Below are 18295 nucleotides of genomic sequence, written 5' to 3'. Positions count from 1 at the left end.
ATAAAGTGTATAGATGAATTAATGTAAAGGTGCCATTATTGATTTGGATAGTTGGAGCCCCAGATACCTAAGAAAATGTTTTATTATAGGTCCAGCATACATAATGAACTGCAGATTCAATGAAATGCCTTTCAGGTACAACCTGGTGGTAGTTTCTTATACTTCATCGGGAGCATGTTGCAACAGTATCACAATGTTTTCTATTTATTTTTCTGGCACAATGAATATCCTAATATTTAATTTAATATCCTAAAAATGTTTTAAAAACTTAGCTGCTGCATCCATTTTATTTCTTGTAGTGTCTTATATTGTGAACTGTAAGAACATTTCTCATCTGAGCTTGTAAATAACAGGTCACAAGTAAGTTACCTAGAATGTATTATTTGGGGAGGATTATTAGAGTCCAATGCTATCCCTTTCACAAAATACCACGATAACTAGTTATGTCACAGTTTTTAAAGTACAGTGAGTAAGGTTTACTTGTTATTTCCCCAACTTTGCTGTAAAGGATTTTATCAATTTTTAATAATAAAGTACTTGTAATGCATTAATGGTTTCCCAACTTGTTATTCATCAAGTAATTAGTAGCTCCGTAATCAGATGGGCGGGAAGCGCTGTCCTCGGGCCAAAATTAGGGTTCGAGAGCACGCAGCAACCGCACGCTCCTGAACCCTAATACAGAGTGGCAGCGCCATCATGGCGGTCTCCGGTCCACACAGAGACTGCCATGATGGTACAAGCGTGACACTGCATCCACACATTGGGGCGCCACGCTTGCATCATTGATGCAACAAGTGAGCTAATGGCAGACTGATGGCAGCTCCCGCACCCACCAAAAAGAACCCACTTTTAGCAAGTGCGGAGGGAGCCTGCATGGTTTGGTTGCTGCGGGCTCCCTCCGAAGGAAAAACGGGCGGCTCCAGACCACCCTTTTGGGGGCGGTCTGCCGAGCCCCTAAGTTTTACCAAGAGAGCACCAGATGACTAAGGGTTCAATTAGTCATGATGTAGGAATTCTATGACCAGAACTCCTGATGTCTTTCCAAAAAGCAGATTTAGGCAGGGAGCAATTTGAAATTATGCCTGCCTTTTTTGACTTCCACACAACTTTGGTAGAGGGAAGGGTTAGATATCACAATCCCAGACCAAGCTCCGCAACTCTGGACAGTTCACAATTTGCAACTCCACAATGTTTTATTAATAAAAGCTGTTCCTGTTGTCATTTAAACCTTTAGATCTAAAAAGACCAAGAAACCTAAGCCTTCTCCAGCCAAAAAAGACAAGCCAACATTAACAATTTTTGATGAAGAGGCAAATCCAGTTGAAGACTTGTTTGGCTCTGCTAAAGATTTTCCGTTCAGTAGTAACAAGAGGATGTTGGCAGCCAAGGAAAGTATGTTATTCTTCATTTTCTTGATGTAAACAATACAAATCTGTATAGAAGTGTCATAAAGTATGTAAAATTTTGATTGTACAAGTCCTAATTATTCTACCTCAGATTCTGGATGCAATCATTTATTCCACAGTAACAGATCCTTAATTTCATTATTTAGATAAGTATACTGGTTAAAAAGATTGAGTTGAGCTTAATAGCAAGGAAATCTACCCCCTCATCCCTCAGACACAAATATACCAGATCACTTTCCTTTCCTTCTTAGTAGCTGATTGTGTAACAGTACTGTATTAAATATATCTAATAAGTAGAATATTGTTACACTACAAAGGGAGACTAAATATAAGGCTGAAAAGGTGCAGTTTTTGATTTGGTTGCACAGCTCCACATGCCTAAGAAAATGCATGATTATGAGTCCATCATACATAATGATCTACAGATAATTGGATTGTATTTTGCTACACGAAAGTAACTTTTCTATTGTCAAATCTTCTCTCAAGGGCCTTGTCTGCATGTGCCAAAAGGGCGACCCCACCACCCCACCCCAGTTCTGGCATTATTGTGTGTAGGCAATGCATACCCCAAACCCTGGTCCAGATGACATCTGGTACATTCTGCACCAGAACCGGTGTATAAGAAATTTACAATGAATTAAAATAACCTACCTCATAGTCCAGATCTGGGAAGATCCAGAACCCTCTGTTTCTGCACAGAAGTGGTTATCTGCATAGGCTTCCCCCTGAGCCATATGATAGTCAATGGGCACCTCATTCTGACCTCAGAAATGAATGGTATGTAGCAGTGGTGGACACATCAGGAAGATCAGTGGGAAGCCAATGCAGATAGCTACCCTGGTGCAGAAATGAAGGGCTGGGTAGCAAGAGGAAGTTGGAGCAGTTCTAGGGCCAGGACACTGTGGTCTGCCCCTGGAGTATCCTGGTCCATGTAGACAGGGCCAAAGTTACTATGTTGTCAAAATAATTTTAAGACAATGATGAAGACCTACAAAAGTGAGCATGTTGTCTACATCGAGTAGGGCCAGTTCTACTATTAGTGAGATAGCTATCTCAGGAAAATATTGTTCTTGGAGAGAGTACAGTGCAATTGCAGAGTGCCAGAAGATAGAGCTATGTGTGTCAAACAGCCTGCTATGCATTCTCTAAGCTAGTCTGTTGCCCTAAAGTGCAGTGAAAGATGCTGCTCTGCCACAAATCAGGAATGGAATACACTAGGACCTGTCCTACCATTAAGGCAGCTGCTTCAGGTGAGAGATACCACGATGTGAAGAGTGGCATGAAGATATTGAGAAAGAATTTCACTTGGATTAGTTTGCATCTTCTAGACTAGTCTGCTGTCTCCAGGTTCCGTAGAAGATATATTGCTAAAGTGAAAATAGGATTCAACTACTGTTCTTTTATATGTGTAGTGAAAGAGAGTGCCATCTTGTCCTTTTGCACAGGGAGCAAAATATCAGCAATGCAAAACATCATAATTAAGGATACTTTTTCTGCTTGCAGCATTGTACTTTACCATTGATTATCGTAATGTAATTTCCCCTGAGGCTTTTCTTTGTAAGTGGGATCTACACAGCATGGGGCCATATGGCTAAAGCTTTAAAGTTGCTACTGTTGCATCCCTACAACCATATTACTTTCACACCTCCAGCTCCCAGTTCTTTTAGACTGTTCTTACTTTATGCAGCGCATATTTGATGACAGCTATCTCTTTCTTTATATCTTAGATCTGAAATTATTTGCAGATCCAGATCTTGGTGGAATGGTAGCTCTTGGTGACTCACTGTTATTGCCAACTGCCTGTGCAAGCCAACAACAGGCATTGAGCACCCACCTTGAAGAAGACACTGAGGAGCTACTGAGGTATTGTTCTCAAGTGCAATGTCAAGCAGAGCTTGGAACAGTTACATTTTGGGCTATAGTGACAGTCCAAGAAGTAACTTTCATCAGCTTTGCTCTGATGTAGGGATGTAAAGAATATTGAAAATGTTTTCTTGCCCTCCTTGAAAAAGAGTGTCCCATTAAGATAGTGGAGGCATCACAACATCAAGATGTAGAGGAAATGGTCAATTGTTATGAGATTTTTTTCACAAGTTGGTTGTATGGGGGCTTGCACTAGGGTTTTTTTTTTTTACACAGGAAATAGCATTTCATGAAATATTCAAAATGTTTCATAAAATACACAGTGTTGTATGCAAAACTGTGTTGTTGTTTTTCAGAAACAAGGTTTTGAACTGAGAAGTGTTTTGCAAAAATTATTTACAAAAAAGTTTCAAAATGCAAAAAAATAAATACATTGAAAAATGCATGAAAACTTTCATAAACTCACCCAGCAGGCAGAAAACACTTCTAAAAGCATGCCTGCTCTGATGTAGGTATTTTGCAGGTTTGTATATAGGATTGTATATAACAAGCAGCAAACATACATATACTTTTTATACTACATAGGTCTGGATTTTAAAATGTTCTGAGATGTACAAGGACACTGAAGCATTCAGTCAGGAATCTTCATCTTTAATGTGTGTGGGAGGGGGGTGTCAAATCTAACATTGTCTTTGATAAAAATGTGTTTGTATACAGGAACCCTGACCATCAACCTGCTGCTTAGGTATTAATATTCATAGCAAATGATCCTTTGCATTGTCCACTGCAGATGGTAGCTTTACTTTGTGTGCATGAGAAAATAATCCAGTACCCTACCTCATGTTTCGGCCTCTGAGGGAGAGAGAAGGCTGGCCCAGTACCATCAGGGGCTAGCCTGAAGAAGGAGGCTCCTCCCTCCCTAACTGTCATCTTTCGGCCTCTGAGGGAGAGAGAAGGCTGGCCCAGTACCATCAGGGGCTAGCCTGAAGAAAGAGGCTCCTCCCTCCCTAACTGTCATCTTTCGGCCTCTAAGGGAGAGAGAAGGCTGGCCCAGTACCATCAGGGGCTAGCCTGAAGAAAGAGGCTCCTCCCTCCCTAACTGTCATCTTTCGGCCTCTGAGGGAGAGAGAAGGCTGGCCCAGTACCATCAGGGGCTAACCTGAAGGAGGCTCCTCCCTCCCTAACTGTCATCTTTCGGCCGCTGAGGGAGAGAGAAGGCTGGCCCAGTACCATCAGGGGCTAGCCTGAAGAAAGAGGCTCCTCCCTCCCTAACTGTCATCTTTCGGCCTCTGAGGGAGAGAGAAGGCTGGCCCAGTACCATCAGGGGCTAACCTGAAGAAGGAGGCTCCTCCCTCCCTAACTGTCATCTTTCGGCCGCTGAGGGAGAGAGAAGGCTGGCCCAGTACCATCAGGGGCTAGCCTGAAGAAAGAGGCTCCTCCCTCCCTAACTGTCATCTTTCGGCCTCTGAGGGAGAGAGAAGGCTGGCCCAGTACCATCAGGGGCTAGCCTGAAGAAAGAGGCTCCTCCCTCCCTAACTGTCATCTTTCGGCCTCTGAGGGAGAGAGAAGGCTGGCCCAGTTCCATCAGGGGCTAGCCTGAAGAAAGAGGCTCCTCCCTCCCTAACTGTCATCTTTCGGCCTCTGAGGGAGAGAGAAGGCTGGCCCAGTACCATCAGGGGCTAGCCTGAAGAAAGAGGCTCCTCCCTCCCTTACTGTCATCTTTCGGCCTCTGAGGGAGAGAGTAGACTGGCCCAGTTCCATCAGGGCTAGCCTGAAGAAGAAGAGCCCTCCCTCCGGTCCATCTGCCTTGGTCCAGGCCTCAGAGGGAGAGAAGAATGCTGGACCTGATTCCCTCCCTCCCTCACCATTCCCTTCTCCTTTTGTGTCGTGTCTTTTAGATTGTAAGCCTGTGGGCAGGGAACTGTCTGTTATCCCCTCTATTGTAAACCGCTCAGATTCCCAGTGATTGGGTGGTATATAAATAAAACCTATTATTATTATTATTATTATGTCTGTTGGACCAGAACTCTCATCATCTCCCAACCAGAAAGGCTCAGTTAGTGAAGACTGATAATAATCCATTTGGGCCAGTTTTGTCCTGGCACGTATGTGTATTATAAAGAGCTACTATAACCAAGAAGCATGATTTCAGAGGATTAAACCACGCTGTATGTTTAAAGAAGAGATCTATAAAATTCTACATTACAGCACTTAAGTGTACATGTAAAATGTTCAGGCCAGCAGTCACACTTTTAGTAATGTTTTAAAGTTTTAATAACAAGTTCTTAATGGCTGGAAATAAACTCCACTGTGTGAGGTCCTGTGAAAAACATGACACCGTGACAGTCATAGTTTATGCAAAATGTATTAATATTAACAAGTCATATCAGTGACACCTGCCCTAATTTACCCATAGTAATTTTTAATTATATATTGCCTCTTCTGCTTTGGCAGCACATCCAGTGTTCCAAGACATGGTGTTTGCAGGGCATAACTTGATTTTACTGGAATGATAAAGCTGCTCTCTCTCACACACACAACAGACACACACACACTCACGAATATGTATGTTGTCTTCTTTCTTCTGTTTTATTTCAATAATCAAGCATGTATTCATGCTTGTTTTTTAATTATTTTATTGGTAGAATGAAATTAATACATGTTATTATAATAAATTGATAAAATATTGATTAAATCCACCTTACAATAATATATAAAAAAGACTTTTACATTATATTCCCCATACATATAATATATCCCTTTATATTCCATTCTTTACTACTTTATCTAACTTTAATTCATATTTCTTTTCATCATATCTTTTTCATAATTCCCCCCCTTCCCCCAAGTGCTCCCCATCACCCGAGCCTGTCTTCTTATTACTCTATCTCCAGAATTGTAACTCTTCCTCTGGTGGTAAAACACCTCCTTCTTTTCCTAAAACTTTTTGTACAAATGTTTTCCATATTGCTTCGAAATCATTTCTCTTGATTATTCCTCTTCTAAACTTAATTTCACTAGTTAACTTATCATTAATTGCTATTTGCCAAATCTCTCTATACCAATCTTGTATTTGTAAATCTCCCTGGTCTTTCCACTTTTTTGCTATCATTAATCTCGCCGCTGTTAATAAATTTGTAATTAGATCCTTTATAACTTGGGTGCAGTTAATTTTATCATATAAAGATAATAACGCTATCTTTGGACTAAATTCTAAATCAATTTTTGTTATTTCTTTTATCTCCTCAAATACAATTTGCCAAAATTTCCTTACGGTTCTACAACCCCACCACATATGCATATAAGTGCCTATCTCTTGACACCCTCTCCAACATAACCTTGAATAATTCTTATTTATATGACTTAACCTTACAGGCGTTAAATACCATTTCCAAATTATTTTATAGTAGTTCTCTTTTATTCGTATAGAATAAAATTTTAAATGGCGTTGATTCCAAATTTTCCCCCATTCGTGATGTTCATGCTTGTTTTAAGGCAAAATAAAAATACTTGTTTCTACACCGATTACGCAACAGCAATGGGCTGTGTCACAGCAAGCAGAGGTGTGTATTTGTGTGTGTGCATGTGTATGCTTGCTATCCTGACTTGTAGAAGTTGCCTGTCCTTGACTTAGTGAGCCAAGACAAAATTAGATTCAAACATTTCATTTGTATTTACACTTTGAACTTGTTGAGAAGTGTTTTCTTCAGGTCCAGCATTATGCCGATTTGTTTTCTAAACCTGGATAAAAAATAGTGGCATGTCAGTAATTTTGTGTTAGACAAAAAAGATAGTTTGCTTCTGCAGAGTAAAATGCCATGTATAATACCAAGCAGCCTGTGAAACATTTGGTTATCTGTAACAGTTGACAGTTATACTGAAAGAACACATGATAGAGCGGTCTATCTGTTTAGAACAGACAGATCTTTTCAGGTTACTAACATCGCTTCAGTGACAATTGGCCCTTTTCACAAGACCAAAACAGGTTGAGTGGAAATGTGTAGGGCTGGGATAAATAAAGTCCCTATAAAGCCAGAAGAAAATGGTAGTTCTGAATCCAGTGGGTCAGTTAATTGTCTCTGGGATTAAGGGGCTGTTTTCTGGCCGGATTGGGGCCACAGCAACCCCATGCTGCAGCCTTGATTCGGCTTCTGGAGAGCACAAAAAGGAGCCACCAAAACAACTCCTTTTTGAGCCCTCCAAGAGGTGGCATAGCCGTGGCGGTGCAGCTTTATGACGCCCCTTTGGCGCTGCGTCATGTGGATGCAGCATCAGAGAGGTATCATCATGACACACACCATGTGGACGGGCATCCTGGGGGCAGGGTAGGGCACACAGTGTGTGGACGCTGCACCCTAACCCCGCCCACAGACTGGCACAAAGTTCATTTTCACACCAACATGGGACCTGCTTCCCTCACCCCAGGAACGATTCCTAAGCAAGGCATTTCAGCTCCCGGGGCAGACATACCCACCCATTACAAAGCTGGCAGGATCAAAGCCAGGCAGGCTATTTTAGCACATGAGACCGGAAATTCCACCTGTCCTTATCCCTGTTTCCTGGCAGTAGAATAAAATATGCATGAGTAGCAACATAAATTTCCTTTCATGACTATCTGAGATATCTGTCTACCTCTGCTGAATGGCAGCATAGTGCTACTGAAACTGGAAACATTTGGAGAGAGACATGCCTTCCAGGGAAGTGGTATAAGAGCAGGGATGATTTGTGGATTGCTTCCCTACATTTGGAAATGACATGACTGCCCCCTTAGTACTTGATCAATTAGCTACCATGGGATAGTCAGCAAGAGAATGAAATGAAGATCTATATGATAGCCCTGTTTAAGTACAGTTGTCCCTCCCTTTTTGCGGACTTAGTGTCTGCAGTCTTGCTTTTTGTGGGAGGGACAAGTGGAGAGGGATAAAATGGCAGCACTTGCTCACACACACCATGATTTTCAATGGGACTGTAATATTTGCAAGTTGCCATTTTCGGGGGGGGGGGGGTCCTGAATTGGGAAGGGCTACTATATTTGAAGAGGTGTCATATTTAGGATGTAGCAAGCTTGTTTTCTGTCGCCTCAGAGACAAGGACCCAGAGCAATGGATTCAAAACACAGGAAAAGTGATTCCACCTAAACATTAGGAAGAACTTGCTGAAAATAAGAGCTGTTCGACAGTGGAAGGCACTCCCTCAGATGGTGGTGATGTCTCCTTCCTTGGAGGTCTTTAAACAGAGGCTGGATAGCCATCTGTCGGGGGTGCTTTGATTGTGAGTTCCTACATGGCAGATTGGGGTTGGACTGGTTGACCCTTGTGGTCTTTTCCAATTCTATGATTCTATGATCTGCCAGAGCAGTTATGGGAAGTCAGACCTCAAAAAAATCCAAGTTGCAGCCTAAACAAATCCAGCCCAGTTTGCTCCAACACTTAAATGAGCTGGACTTCAATTTGCATCACTCAGACTGTGCTGTCTGGGGATAGTAAAAAGTTGTGGTCCAAAATATCTAGCCTTGATGAAGACTGATTAGCCTATCACAGAAAAGTAATGTTTTGAACATTGGACAACACTTACTGCATAAAGACACACACCACAACTTTTCAGGCCTTGTTCAGGATTCTAGGATTCAAGTTCAAATCCAGACCTACATTTTCCTTCTTCTTCTCCCTATCATATTTTGGTTTCTCTCTCAACCTTGCCAAATCTGTCCCACTAAGAAGAGAATCCTTCAATGGAGAGTGAGAGAGATCCTGCATTCAAGAAAAAATGGGATCAGCATGACTTAGGCCTGATCCAGACTGGCGCTTTGTACCAGCCTGGACATGTAATGGGGTTGCCCGGGGGTGGAGTGACCGCATGCCTCACAACTCTACTATGTGGCGGTGGCATAACAGTGGCGGCGCCCCATGTACACGGCCACCACCATTGTGACGTAAGCGCCGTGTGGTGTCCATACGGTGCCATGCGTCGCTTACGTCTCACAGAAAACCTGGAAATTCCGGGTTCTTTTTGCTCTGCGGTGGAGGCGCATCTTTTGGGAGCTGCACTGTCCCTGAGAAACAAAAACAGGCACTGGCAGACCGCCGTTTTTGACACTTTGTCTCACGCCCTTCTATGGTTGCTCTCTTCTACATACTTATCTAAGAATAATTCCCATTGCATTCAGTGAAGGTTACTTCTAAGTAGAGTGGCATAGAATTATGCTCTAGCAGAGCTTGGAAATAACATGCAAACAACAATGTATTATGTTAATCTGCTCTCTTTAAAAGAAAAATAATGAGGGATCACATTTTCCTTTCAGTGTTAATTAGGTCCATATGACTGATGTTATTGTTGTATGCATATGGGATAGTACATTTTGACTCGTTGACTCACTATTCAGATTGGAGATAAATTGCTATTTAAAGCCTGGAGAGGTTTTATATAGAACATAAACATTCTTTTGCAGATTGTGTGTATGTGTATGTGCTTTCAGCTTGCCTGTTGACTGGAGACCCCATGAATTTCATAGGGTTTTCTTAGGCATGGAATATTCAGAGGGTTTTTTTCAGCTCTTCCCTCTGAAATATAACCTATAGCACCTGGGATTCATTGGTAGTCTCCCATCCAATTACTAACAGGGGCAGCCTCTGCTTAGCCTCCAAGGTAAGACAGGATCTCATGGCTTTAGGCCCTTGATTATGGAGCAGGAGCTCTGGTGTGGTTACTGTCTTTGGGTTCTTTAGTAATAACAGAATAATTAATGTAATGATTAGTGAACCACACTAACATTTTACAAGCAAATACTAACAACAATGAATTTAACCTTTTTAGCTTGCTAATAATTACAGGAATAAATCAAGTGAAAAAAGGCCTTAATGTTGTTAACTCTATATTGTTTTTGACTTTCTAGAAAACACAATATGTTTTTGCAATAAACAGACTGAAATTAGCTGTTAAGACACATGTTTAAGACAATATTTCAGGCAAAAACAAACCTTTTTTTTTTTTACTGTAGTAGAGTTGTTGCCTGGTAGATGCTCATATAGACCAGATAGAGCCAAACTGATTTTGCTTTTCAGCTTCTGAATCTGTTTCATTATGGGAGAGTTTTCAGATTCAAGGTTTTAAATTGTCACTTATTCCTAACCATCCTTTTTTGAACAATCAGCTGTCAATAAAAACCAATTTTTGTTATCAATTGGTTTTTATTGAAAGCTTCTTATAGGTGCGCAGCAGAAGTGGTGTGGGAAGGGTGTGAGGCCTGGGCTTGCCACATCTCATTTTCCTAGCAGGAAAACATTGTTTCCCATTGTATCTGAACCCCACCTTTCTCTCTGACTAATGTGGACTTTTCTAAAATGAGCCTTAACAGCTGCAGTTGTTTTTGCTTTGTTTTCCTCTACGTTTGGCAGCATTTGAAAAAAAGAAAAATGATTGAGCAAACTCAGTCCAAGCCAGAGAGTTTGATTGAGCTTTTTCCATTATGACCTCTTTAATGATAACTGTGTTAAATATCTCCTTTGCATGTTACCATGGCATCTAGCTAACTGTCATAAAGCAAACAAGATTGGGGGCAGGACGTATGTTGGTTTAAACATAACTTGTGAGACAAAATAAAAATCAGTCTCTACTTAAAATTCAACCAAGCGTTTTTGAATTAATGAGGCAGCAAACGTCAGTTGACTTGATCAGATGGACTGAGTTCAGTTCCATAGACCAACAAAGGGGCTTGGCATTAATTTCAGCTGGTTCCATGAGCTCTCCCATCATCTCACCCTGTTCCACAATTGCTTCCTTCTTTGAGGATGAGTGCAGTATAAACACCATTCCTAAACTTTCTATAGTTGCCTAGATTTAAGGGTTTTGGGCAGAGACACTTATCACATGGCAGATTAGCTGCTGTAAGGCATGGGGACAAGCACAGCTTTTGGTGTCCTCCTTACTATTGCAGTTGTCAAGTCTCAGGGTCTTGATTGATGTCTGAAGGAGAGTGTCCAGGATGGGAGAGAAATCCCTTGGAAAAGGATGAAGTTCCCAACTGATTTTTGTGCTCTCTGGTTCAGTGCAAGGGTGTTTGCATGTGTCTTGCACATATACCGCATTGATGCTCATTACCCCAGCTATAAAGGAAGTGCATCTGCAAATAGGGCAGATTCTTTAGTCATAGTATATCCATTCCTATGACCAGGTAGGGATGCTCTTTAAACTATGCAGGCTGGACATGTTTACTGTACTATTCTAGAAGATATATCTTTATTTCAATTGTGAAGACTTCTCAGATATAAGATCCAGTGATTCTGCAGAAAGACCAACAAATCCTGCAATCTCAGGCAGAAAATATGGTTGTTGTGACAGGGTAGCAAATTGTTAGGTTTTTTTTCCATGTTGTTGTTGAGGTTTTTTTAAGCTCCAAAGACGGGATGAGTTGTTTGTAAGATACTCATGTGCCGAAATAACTTTGCTAGTCTTGACTATAATGCTCTTTGACCTGGATAAATAGGGGAGAGGTGTGCCATTTGCTGTTTCACCTCAGAAGAGATGCTTATATTCTCTCCCTATGTTCAGTCACAAAAATACAACTTATTGGAAAAGGCCCATTGACAGGACTAAAGCTAACAGGCTGAATTCTCTTCATTCTTCAACAGGTACAATATCTTCCATTCAGACAAGTTTGTGTTAATGTCTGCTTATTTAGAAGCCTCTTACCTGATCCTTAAGGTGACCTTTCAATGTTTGCATATCAAGTGTAGCTGTTTGCTAGTCCTTTTTTAATTTTTGCAAAATTTGCCCTTCAGTTTCTAATCTTTTGGAGCTGTGATAATAAGCATATTTTCCCTCTTGTAGGGTAGATGCTGAAGAGTGGTATCACATCTATTTCAAGCTGCTTATTCTTTGGAACTTGCATGACAACCATTTCTGGTTCATTTGACCTATTTAGAAGCCATAGATATTTTCCATTAGGACCAGCCTGCAGTAAAATCATGATGGTATTATGACAAGAAGTTCAAACAGAGTGTTTCCTTCTTAAACTGAATTTAGCATAGTTAAATTTAAAAATAGAATGCGGAATTATTTTCTTCTTGTAAATAAACCTTTAAAAATAGAAGGTAGATTCTTGTGGGTTACTATAAACTTCTTTATAACCTTATAAACAGAGTTCTACTACCCATTATGTTTCAAGGAGGTGACGTTTCTTGATAGTTTTGGATACCGTAGTTACTTGGTTTGTTTTTATGACTGTCCATAAAATGTTGCAGTATCCTGGATTTTTAATGGCACCTTTGTTCAGCAAAAATTGCATTTAATTGGCTTGATATTGATGTAGATGTTTTAGATCCTCATGCTGTATAAAAAGGTTAATGACTTCAGGATTTATGTAACAAATACAGGTTGAGTCTTCCTTTTCTGAAATGCTTGGGATAAGAAGTTCTTTGAATTTTGACGTTTTTTGGATTTTGGAATATTTGCATATGTATAATGAGATGGGGCCCAAGTCTAAACAGGAAATTCATTTATGTTTTATATATAATTTATACACTTATAATACTCGATTAACCACAACCTCATAGAGCATTCACTGCTGTAGCCCCAAAATTATGGAACAGTCTGCTGGATGAGAGCTGTCTTATCACTACCTTCAATGCCTTTAAGAAGGCACTAAAGACGGATCTCTTCCGGTGGGCTTTCCCATCAGATTTGGTATAGAGATGATGATTAAGACATCCCTCCTCTCTAAGTATGATGGTATATGAATTGATGTTTGGAGATTTTAAGGAACTAATAGGGATGTTTAATTCAGTATTAGTATTTTATTGACTGTTCAGTTGCACTGTGCTATTTTAATGATGTAATCCCGCTTCGATCCTTGGAAGAGGCGGGACATATAAATAAAAAATATTATTATTATTATTATTATTATTATTATTATATTAAAGTAATTTTGTAACAAATGTTTTTAATAATTTTGTGCATGAAACAAAATTGTGTACATTGAACCATCAAAAAGCAAAGGTGTCAATATAGCCACCGCCCATGTGGGCAATTTTGGAATATTTTGATTTCAGAATTCTGGATGAGGGAGACTCAACCTATAGTGGTAATGTCTTCTACATACCATCAGTGATAATACTAATCCTATATGAAGTAGGCTGTTTCAGACACAATTCTAAAATGTGAACAGGCACACGTCTCTTCCTCCTCCTCCGCCTGCTGTGTCCAAGAGAAATGGTGTTGCGTGCCATCATGACTATAGACTATATTTCAGAGGAAGAAACTAGCAAAACCACTTTTGAGTATTCCTTGCCTAAAAACCTTATGGAAATCATCTATGTGCTGTAAGACAATAGGAAACTTGAAGGCATGTTAACCTGATATCTACCTTGTCTGTGTTGCCTGGTGGCTAAAGTAGAAGCATTGCAGTGCATATGTGCTGAAGTGGTACTGTGATTCCTTGAGCTGGGCATCCTTGCCTGAAACAATGATCCTAGAAACATCTTCTAAAAATAAAGTAAAACAAAACAAAACAGGATTTTATTTTGTAGCTGTCAAAGTCAATAGCAATACTTGGAATTATTTTAATGGTACTGGAGATGTGATGTTTAAAAAGAATGAACAGAATAGCTGATTTTTTTGCATGCATTTTTAGAGCTAAATCTGGCTTTTATACCGTTTGGCTTCTTCCAAAGAAATCTAGAACTTCTGTCACACCTATTTATGTCAGAAATCATAACTGTAATACATCTCTCTGAGCACCTGCTATTTTAACATTCAAATATTTAGAGCGTTCTAAGAGTGAAGAAAGATTTAACAAGACAATTGCTTGGTGGTTTACAGGATCTTTTTTACTATTGTATATATGGAGAAATTATTCCAGTCGTGCTTGGTGTAATACACAACAAATGGTTTCTTGTTTGTATAGCAGCATTTTTGACTCCTAGCTGTAAGATGCTTTTAAATAATATTTTTCAGAGCTTGCTAATGAGATAAGTGGCATCCCAGTGCTTTCATTATGAAACATGAAGAGAAATGGTGCCTATCTTTTGGTCAGTGCACCTGGCTTCTTTCTGCCAACATTATTCATGTTCTCTGTAAAGCATGTAGAAGTTTCTTCCACACTTAAAAGGTAATGGAGTTATATATCTTTAACTGGTCTATAGTCCTGAGCTCTACGTAGTAATGTGGCACTATTGTGTTTTGGATTTCAGAGTTTTTTAGATTTTGGAATATTTGCATATACATAAGGAGATTTCTTGGACATGGGACCAAAGTCTTAACAAAAAAATCATTTAAATTTTGTATACATACCTTATAAACATAATCTGAAGGTGATTTTATACATAATGTTATTGAAATTGAGAAATATGAGGAAGATGCTTACCAAGCAGACAGACTTGTCATGGGCAGCACAAACATTATGGAATGATCTAGAAATGACCAGTGGTCATCCTTTCAGTACCAAACACATCACTTTTTATTTTTCCAGGCCTTTCAGAACTAGCTTCACCCCACTGGTCATTTTTAGCCTTCATATTTCATTATTGTTAAGTGTATTTAAGTATGTGTGTGCATGTGTATGTGTGTTTTTTTCCCTTTCTTGTAAATTATTGTGGAAACATGTTGAAATACATGTACACATTTCCCACTCTAAATAATAAATAAATAAAGGAAAATGTGAAGGGAAAGAAGACAAATAATGGTATGTATGCTCTAGATATTCACAACTGTAAGATGAACATAAGGTAATTTGTACATTTGCAGAACCTTCTTTAATAACTAAAGAATTAGTCACTACAGAACATTCTGTGGAATCTACAAACTGTGGGTACATTTAAGGTGCAGCTTTATGTGAAGTGCAGCCTTAATTAATGAGAGGGCAATGCAAATATTTTGGTGTATTCTTCCTTTCTCTTCCCTTGTCACTTACTTTCAAGAACTAGATCCAGCTGGACATTCCCATAGGCAAAACAAATCTAACAAGTTATTTACTTGTATATATTTTTGTTCATCCAAAGTATATGGCCCACACCTCTTTATTACTTCATGTGTGTGTGGAGAGATCTTGTAGCACCTTTGAGACTAACTGAAAGAAAGAAATTGGCAGCATGAGCTTTTGTAGACTTCAGTCTACCTCCTCAAATGCATCTGAGAAAGTAGACTGAAGTCCATGAAAGCTCATGCTGCCCATTTCATTCTTTCAGTTAGTCCCAAAAGTGCTACAAGATCTCTCTACATACTGATTCCACAGACTAACACGGCTATATCTTTGAATTCTGTGTGTGTGTGTGTGTGTGAGAGAGAGAGAGAGAGAGAGAAAGAGAGAGATCCCACCAGCAGGATGCAACAGGAGCAACACATTTCATTTATTTATTTTATTTACTGAATTTTTGTCCTGCTTTTCTCATGATACGAGATTCACAGCAAAGAGACAAAGTGGTTTATTATTATTAACCACATACTGGGGGTCAGGGGATGTGTTACCTACTGTACTGTGGTGTGACCAGATTCATTTGGAGGAGGGCTTCCTCTATTGTGAAACTTCCACTTTATGGAATGATTTCCTTGCTGAAATCAGGTGGGCTCCCAATGCAGAATATTTCCCCTTTGCTCAGTGATTTGTTTGGCAAGACACTTTCCTGATTAGTTACCATAGTCAGACACTCCACTGGCTTTAGTGATTTTAATGCAAATAAATTTATTGTTTAGTTGTTTTATTGGTATTTAATCATTCTATTGCTTGATTGTATTGTATTTTGTGGCTGCTGATACTTTAATATTGTAAATTGCTTCAGGACTTTTGAAATGAAAAGTGGTATCGAAAGGTCTAGATAGCTATGCTACCTTGATTTGGGAGCAGGGCAAGGTGGAATATAATAATGGTTGCTCTTCATAGCCAAATACCTATGGGTTTATCTGGATATAACACTTCTCATCTCTTCAAAAAGATGTTGAGGATTGACTCTGAGACCTTCTCCATACAAAGCATATGTTCTGTCAATGAGCTATAATAGTGACAGATACAGCTCTGTTATCATCCAGTGCAAGTTAGCCCTAAATGTAAGAGTTACTCAGTTGAAATAAAGCAGGCTTCACCTCTTACTGTATTTCTTCCTCCCTTGCACAGAGTGGAAGATGATTTTGAGAAAATGTGGAAACCCAAGCCGAAGGTGCCACCTAAGCCAATAGTACCGAAGAAGCCTCCAACAACAGCCCCTAAAGTTTTCTTATCAACAACCTTGAAAGCAAAGCCAGCAGAAGAGAAGATTCAAGACATGGGTGGGGTGGATATTCTCAAGTACATTCAGGAAAATGAATCTGTCAGCAGTGAAGAACCAAGTCTGTTCTGAAAAAGAAACAGAGGATGAGCCTTCTCAGGGAGATGTCCCAACACCAGCCTTCTGCATGTAGACGGAAAGAGTTTTTACCCAGGGATCTTGGTTGCCTCTTCACACACTGCCTCATTTTGACAAGGAGAGAAGAGTGTTGCTCAGTTAATGTACTATAGAGCAATTGTGGTTTAATCAATGATGCCTTATTTTTTAGAGAATTTTAACAATTGAGTTGAAAAATCTATGCCTGTGTACTACAGATATCACTCATGCTACTGAAACATTTTCATATAGCATAGCTTGGGCCAAAATGATTCTTTTGCTGAAAGGCTATATGTGTTAAGAAGGAATAAAGGGTGCAGACAAAACAATGTGGGTGGGAAAATAATATTAAATAAACTTATGGGTTGTTGTTTTTTTTTAACCTTTGTAAACTGGAAGTAGTTTAACTTCTTCATTTTATCTGTCCTGGAAAGAATTTGGTGGAAACTGTGGCTGAAGTGAAGTCCTACTCTACCAGGGAAGATAAGAAGGCAATAACCTCAAATAGCAGATGTTTGAAGACCAGCTGTGGCAGCTACAAAAGCATTCATTCTGGTCATTTCTCTCATTTGGGTTGGCCTGCCTTCACCCCCTAAACTGGTGAGGGACACTGTTCAGTTGTCAGTATGGTCCTAAGATTCAACTGCCAGTCTGGTTGCCTTCTGTACATGGAATGGTGTGGGTGGCACCATTTTTTCATTTGGCCTAGGGAGCAAAGTATCTTGGGACAACCTTGGCTCATAGATTAAGTATTTTCTCCCCTAGACCCATAGCTCCCTTCCAAAGGTTATGGCGCAAAAAAAAAAAAAAAAAAAAGGAACAACATTACTTAAGAACATATCCAAGTGGTTTTCTGAGAGTAGCATCCAAAGTCCTGGTTTGACTTCTCCCTGCCCCCTTATGCACTGGAGGCAATGCACAAAGACCTCCAGAACTGGGGAGCAGCTTGTCATGTCACTGACAGAATGGGAGCATCCTATACAGTGTTTTGATCCTGGATTTGCTGTTTTTAGTATCTTCACAGACTGGAGATAGCCCCAGCCTCACTCTTAAGAGATACACTCTACTATTTGTTACTAAAAGATTCAATTCTTTTGTTCCTGCTTGGAGGGATTAAGCTGTACATTGGACAGAAGGAGGTGAATTGCACCTAGATCCACCTAGTGAAGGCTTATGGATATTTTATGAGTTTGTGTAAAAGCCATCTTAAATGCCAGTCTCTTGACCCATATGTAAATAATTATATTTTATATTACTGAATTAGACACAATGTTTTTCTGGGCATTTTTTTAAAATCTCATTTGTACATATACCTGTCCATGACTTTCTCATTGTATTCAGCTCAGGTGACTGAGGCCCACAGAAAATCTTAGAGAAAATTGAAGCCATATCACATATTTCTGAATCTATATTGCTGTCTTAATTGCCTTTTAAATATAGACCAATTGAAAAGGGAAGAAAAGTGTTAAAAGTTGTTTGAATAAAGTGAAATTATTAACTAGTGCTGAAAGTAAATATTCTCTGGGAAAAGAGTAACAAATACTTATGTAGATCAAACTGCATGCCATTATATGACATCATAAGAACTCATTAGCCGTACAAGCTAATGGATTTGAAAACATAGCTGTGTTAGTCTAGTTTAGCAATAGAAGATATAAAGAAATCCTGTAGCACCTT

At 39.6% G+C, this 18295-nt stretch overlaps 1 protein-coding gene across 2 annotated transcripts in view; it reads left to right on the top strand.

The window, feature by feature from the left end:
- HS1BP3 (HCLS1 binding protein 3) overlaps positions 1 to 17441 on the top strand; it is a 44925-nt gene extending 27484 nt beyond the window's left edge. Inside the window, exons 5-7 of one of the 2 annotated variants that reach the window (XM_089477733.1) lie at positions 1235 to 1392; positions 3134 to 3269; positions 16372 to 17441. In XM_089477733.1, the coding sequence (XP_089333859.1) occupies positions 1235 to 1392; positions 3134 to 3269; positions 16372 to 16594 (517 nt within the window). In that variant the 3' untranslated portion in view covers positions 16595 to 17441. Of the gene's footprint in view, positions 1 to 1234; positions 1393 to 3133; positions 3270 to 4059; positions 4226 to 16371 lie in introns of those variants that run through there. The other variant, XM_089477734.1, reaches the window with a different exon arrangement.
- Positions 17442 to 18295: the final 854 nt, after the last annotated feature.

The sequence above is a fragment of the Sceloporus occidentalis genome, unplaced genomic scaffold (genome assembly GCF_023333645.1).
Source record: "Sceloporus occidentalis isolate IW3139 unplaced genomic scaffold, rSceOcc1.0.p SCAF_12, whole genome shotgun sequence".
NCBI classification, from domain to species: Eukaryota; Metazoa; Chordata; class Lepidosauria; order Squamata; family Phrynosomatidae; genus Sceloporus; species Sceloporus occidentalis.
The sequence above is the reverse complement of the archived record's forward strand: the minus strand, read 5'-3'. Positions and strand labels throughout refer to the sequence as shown.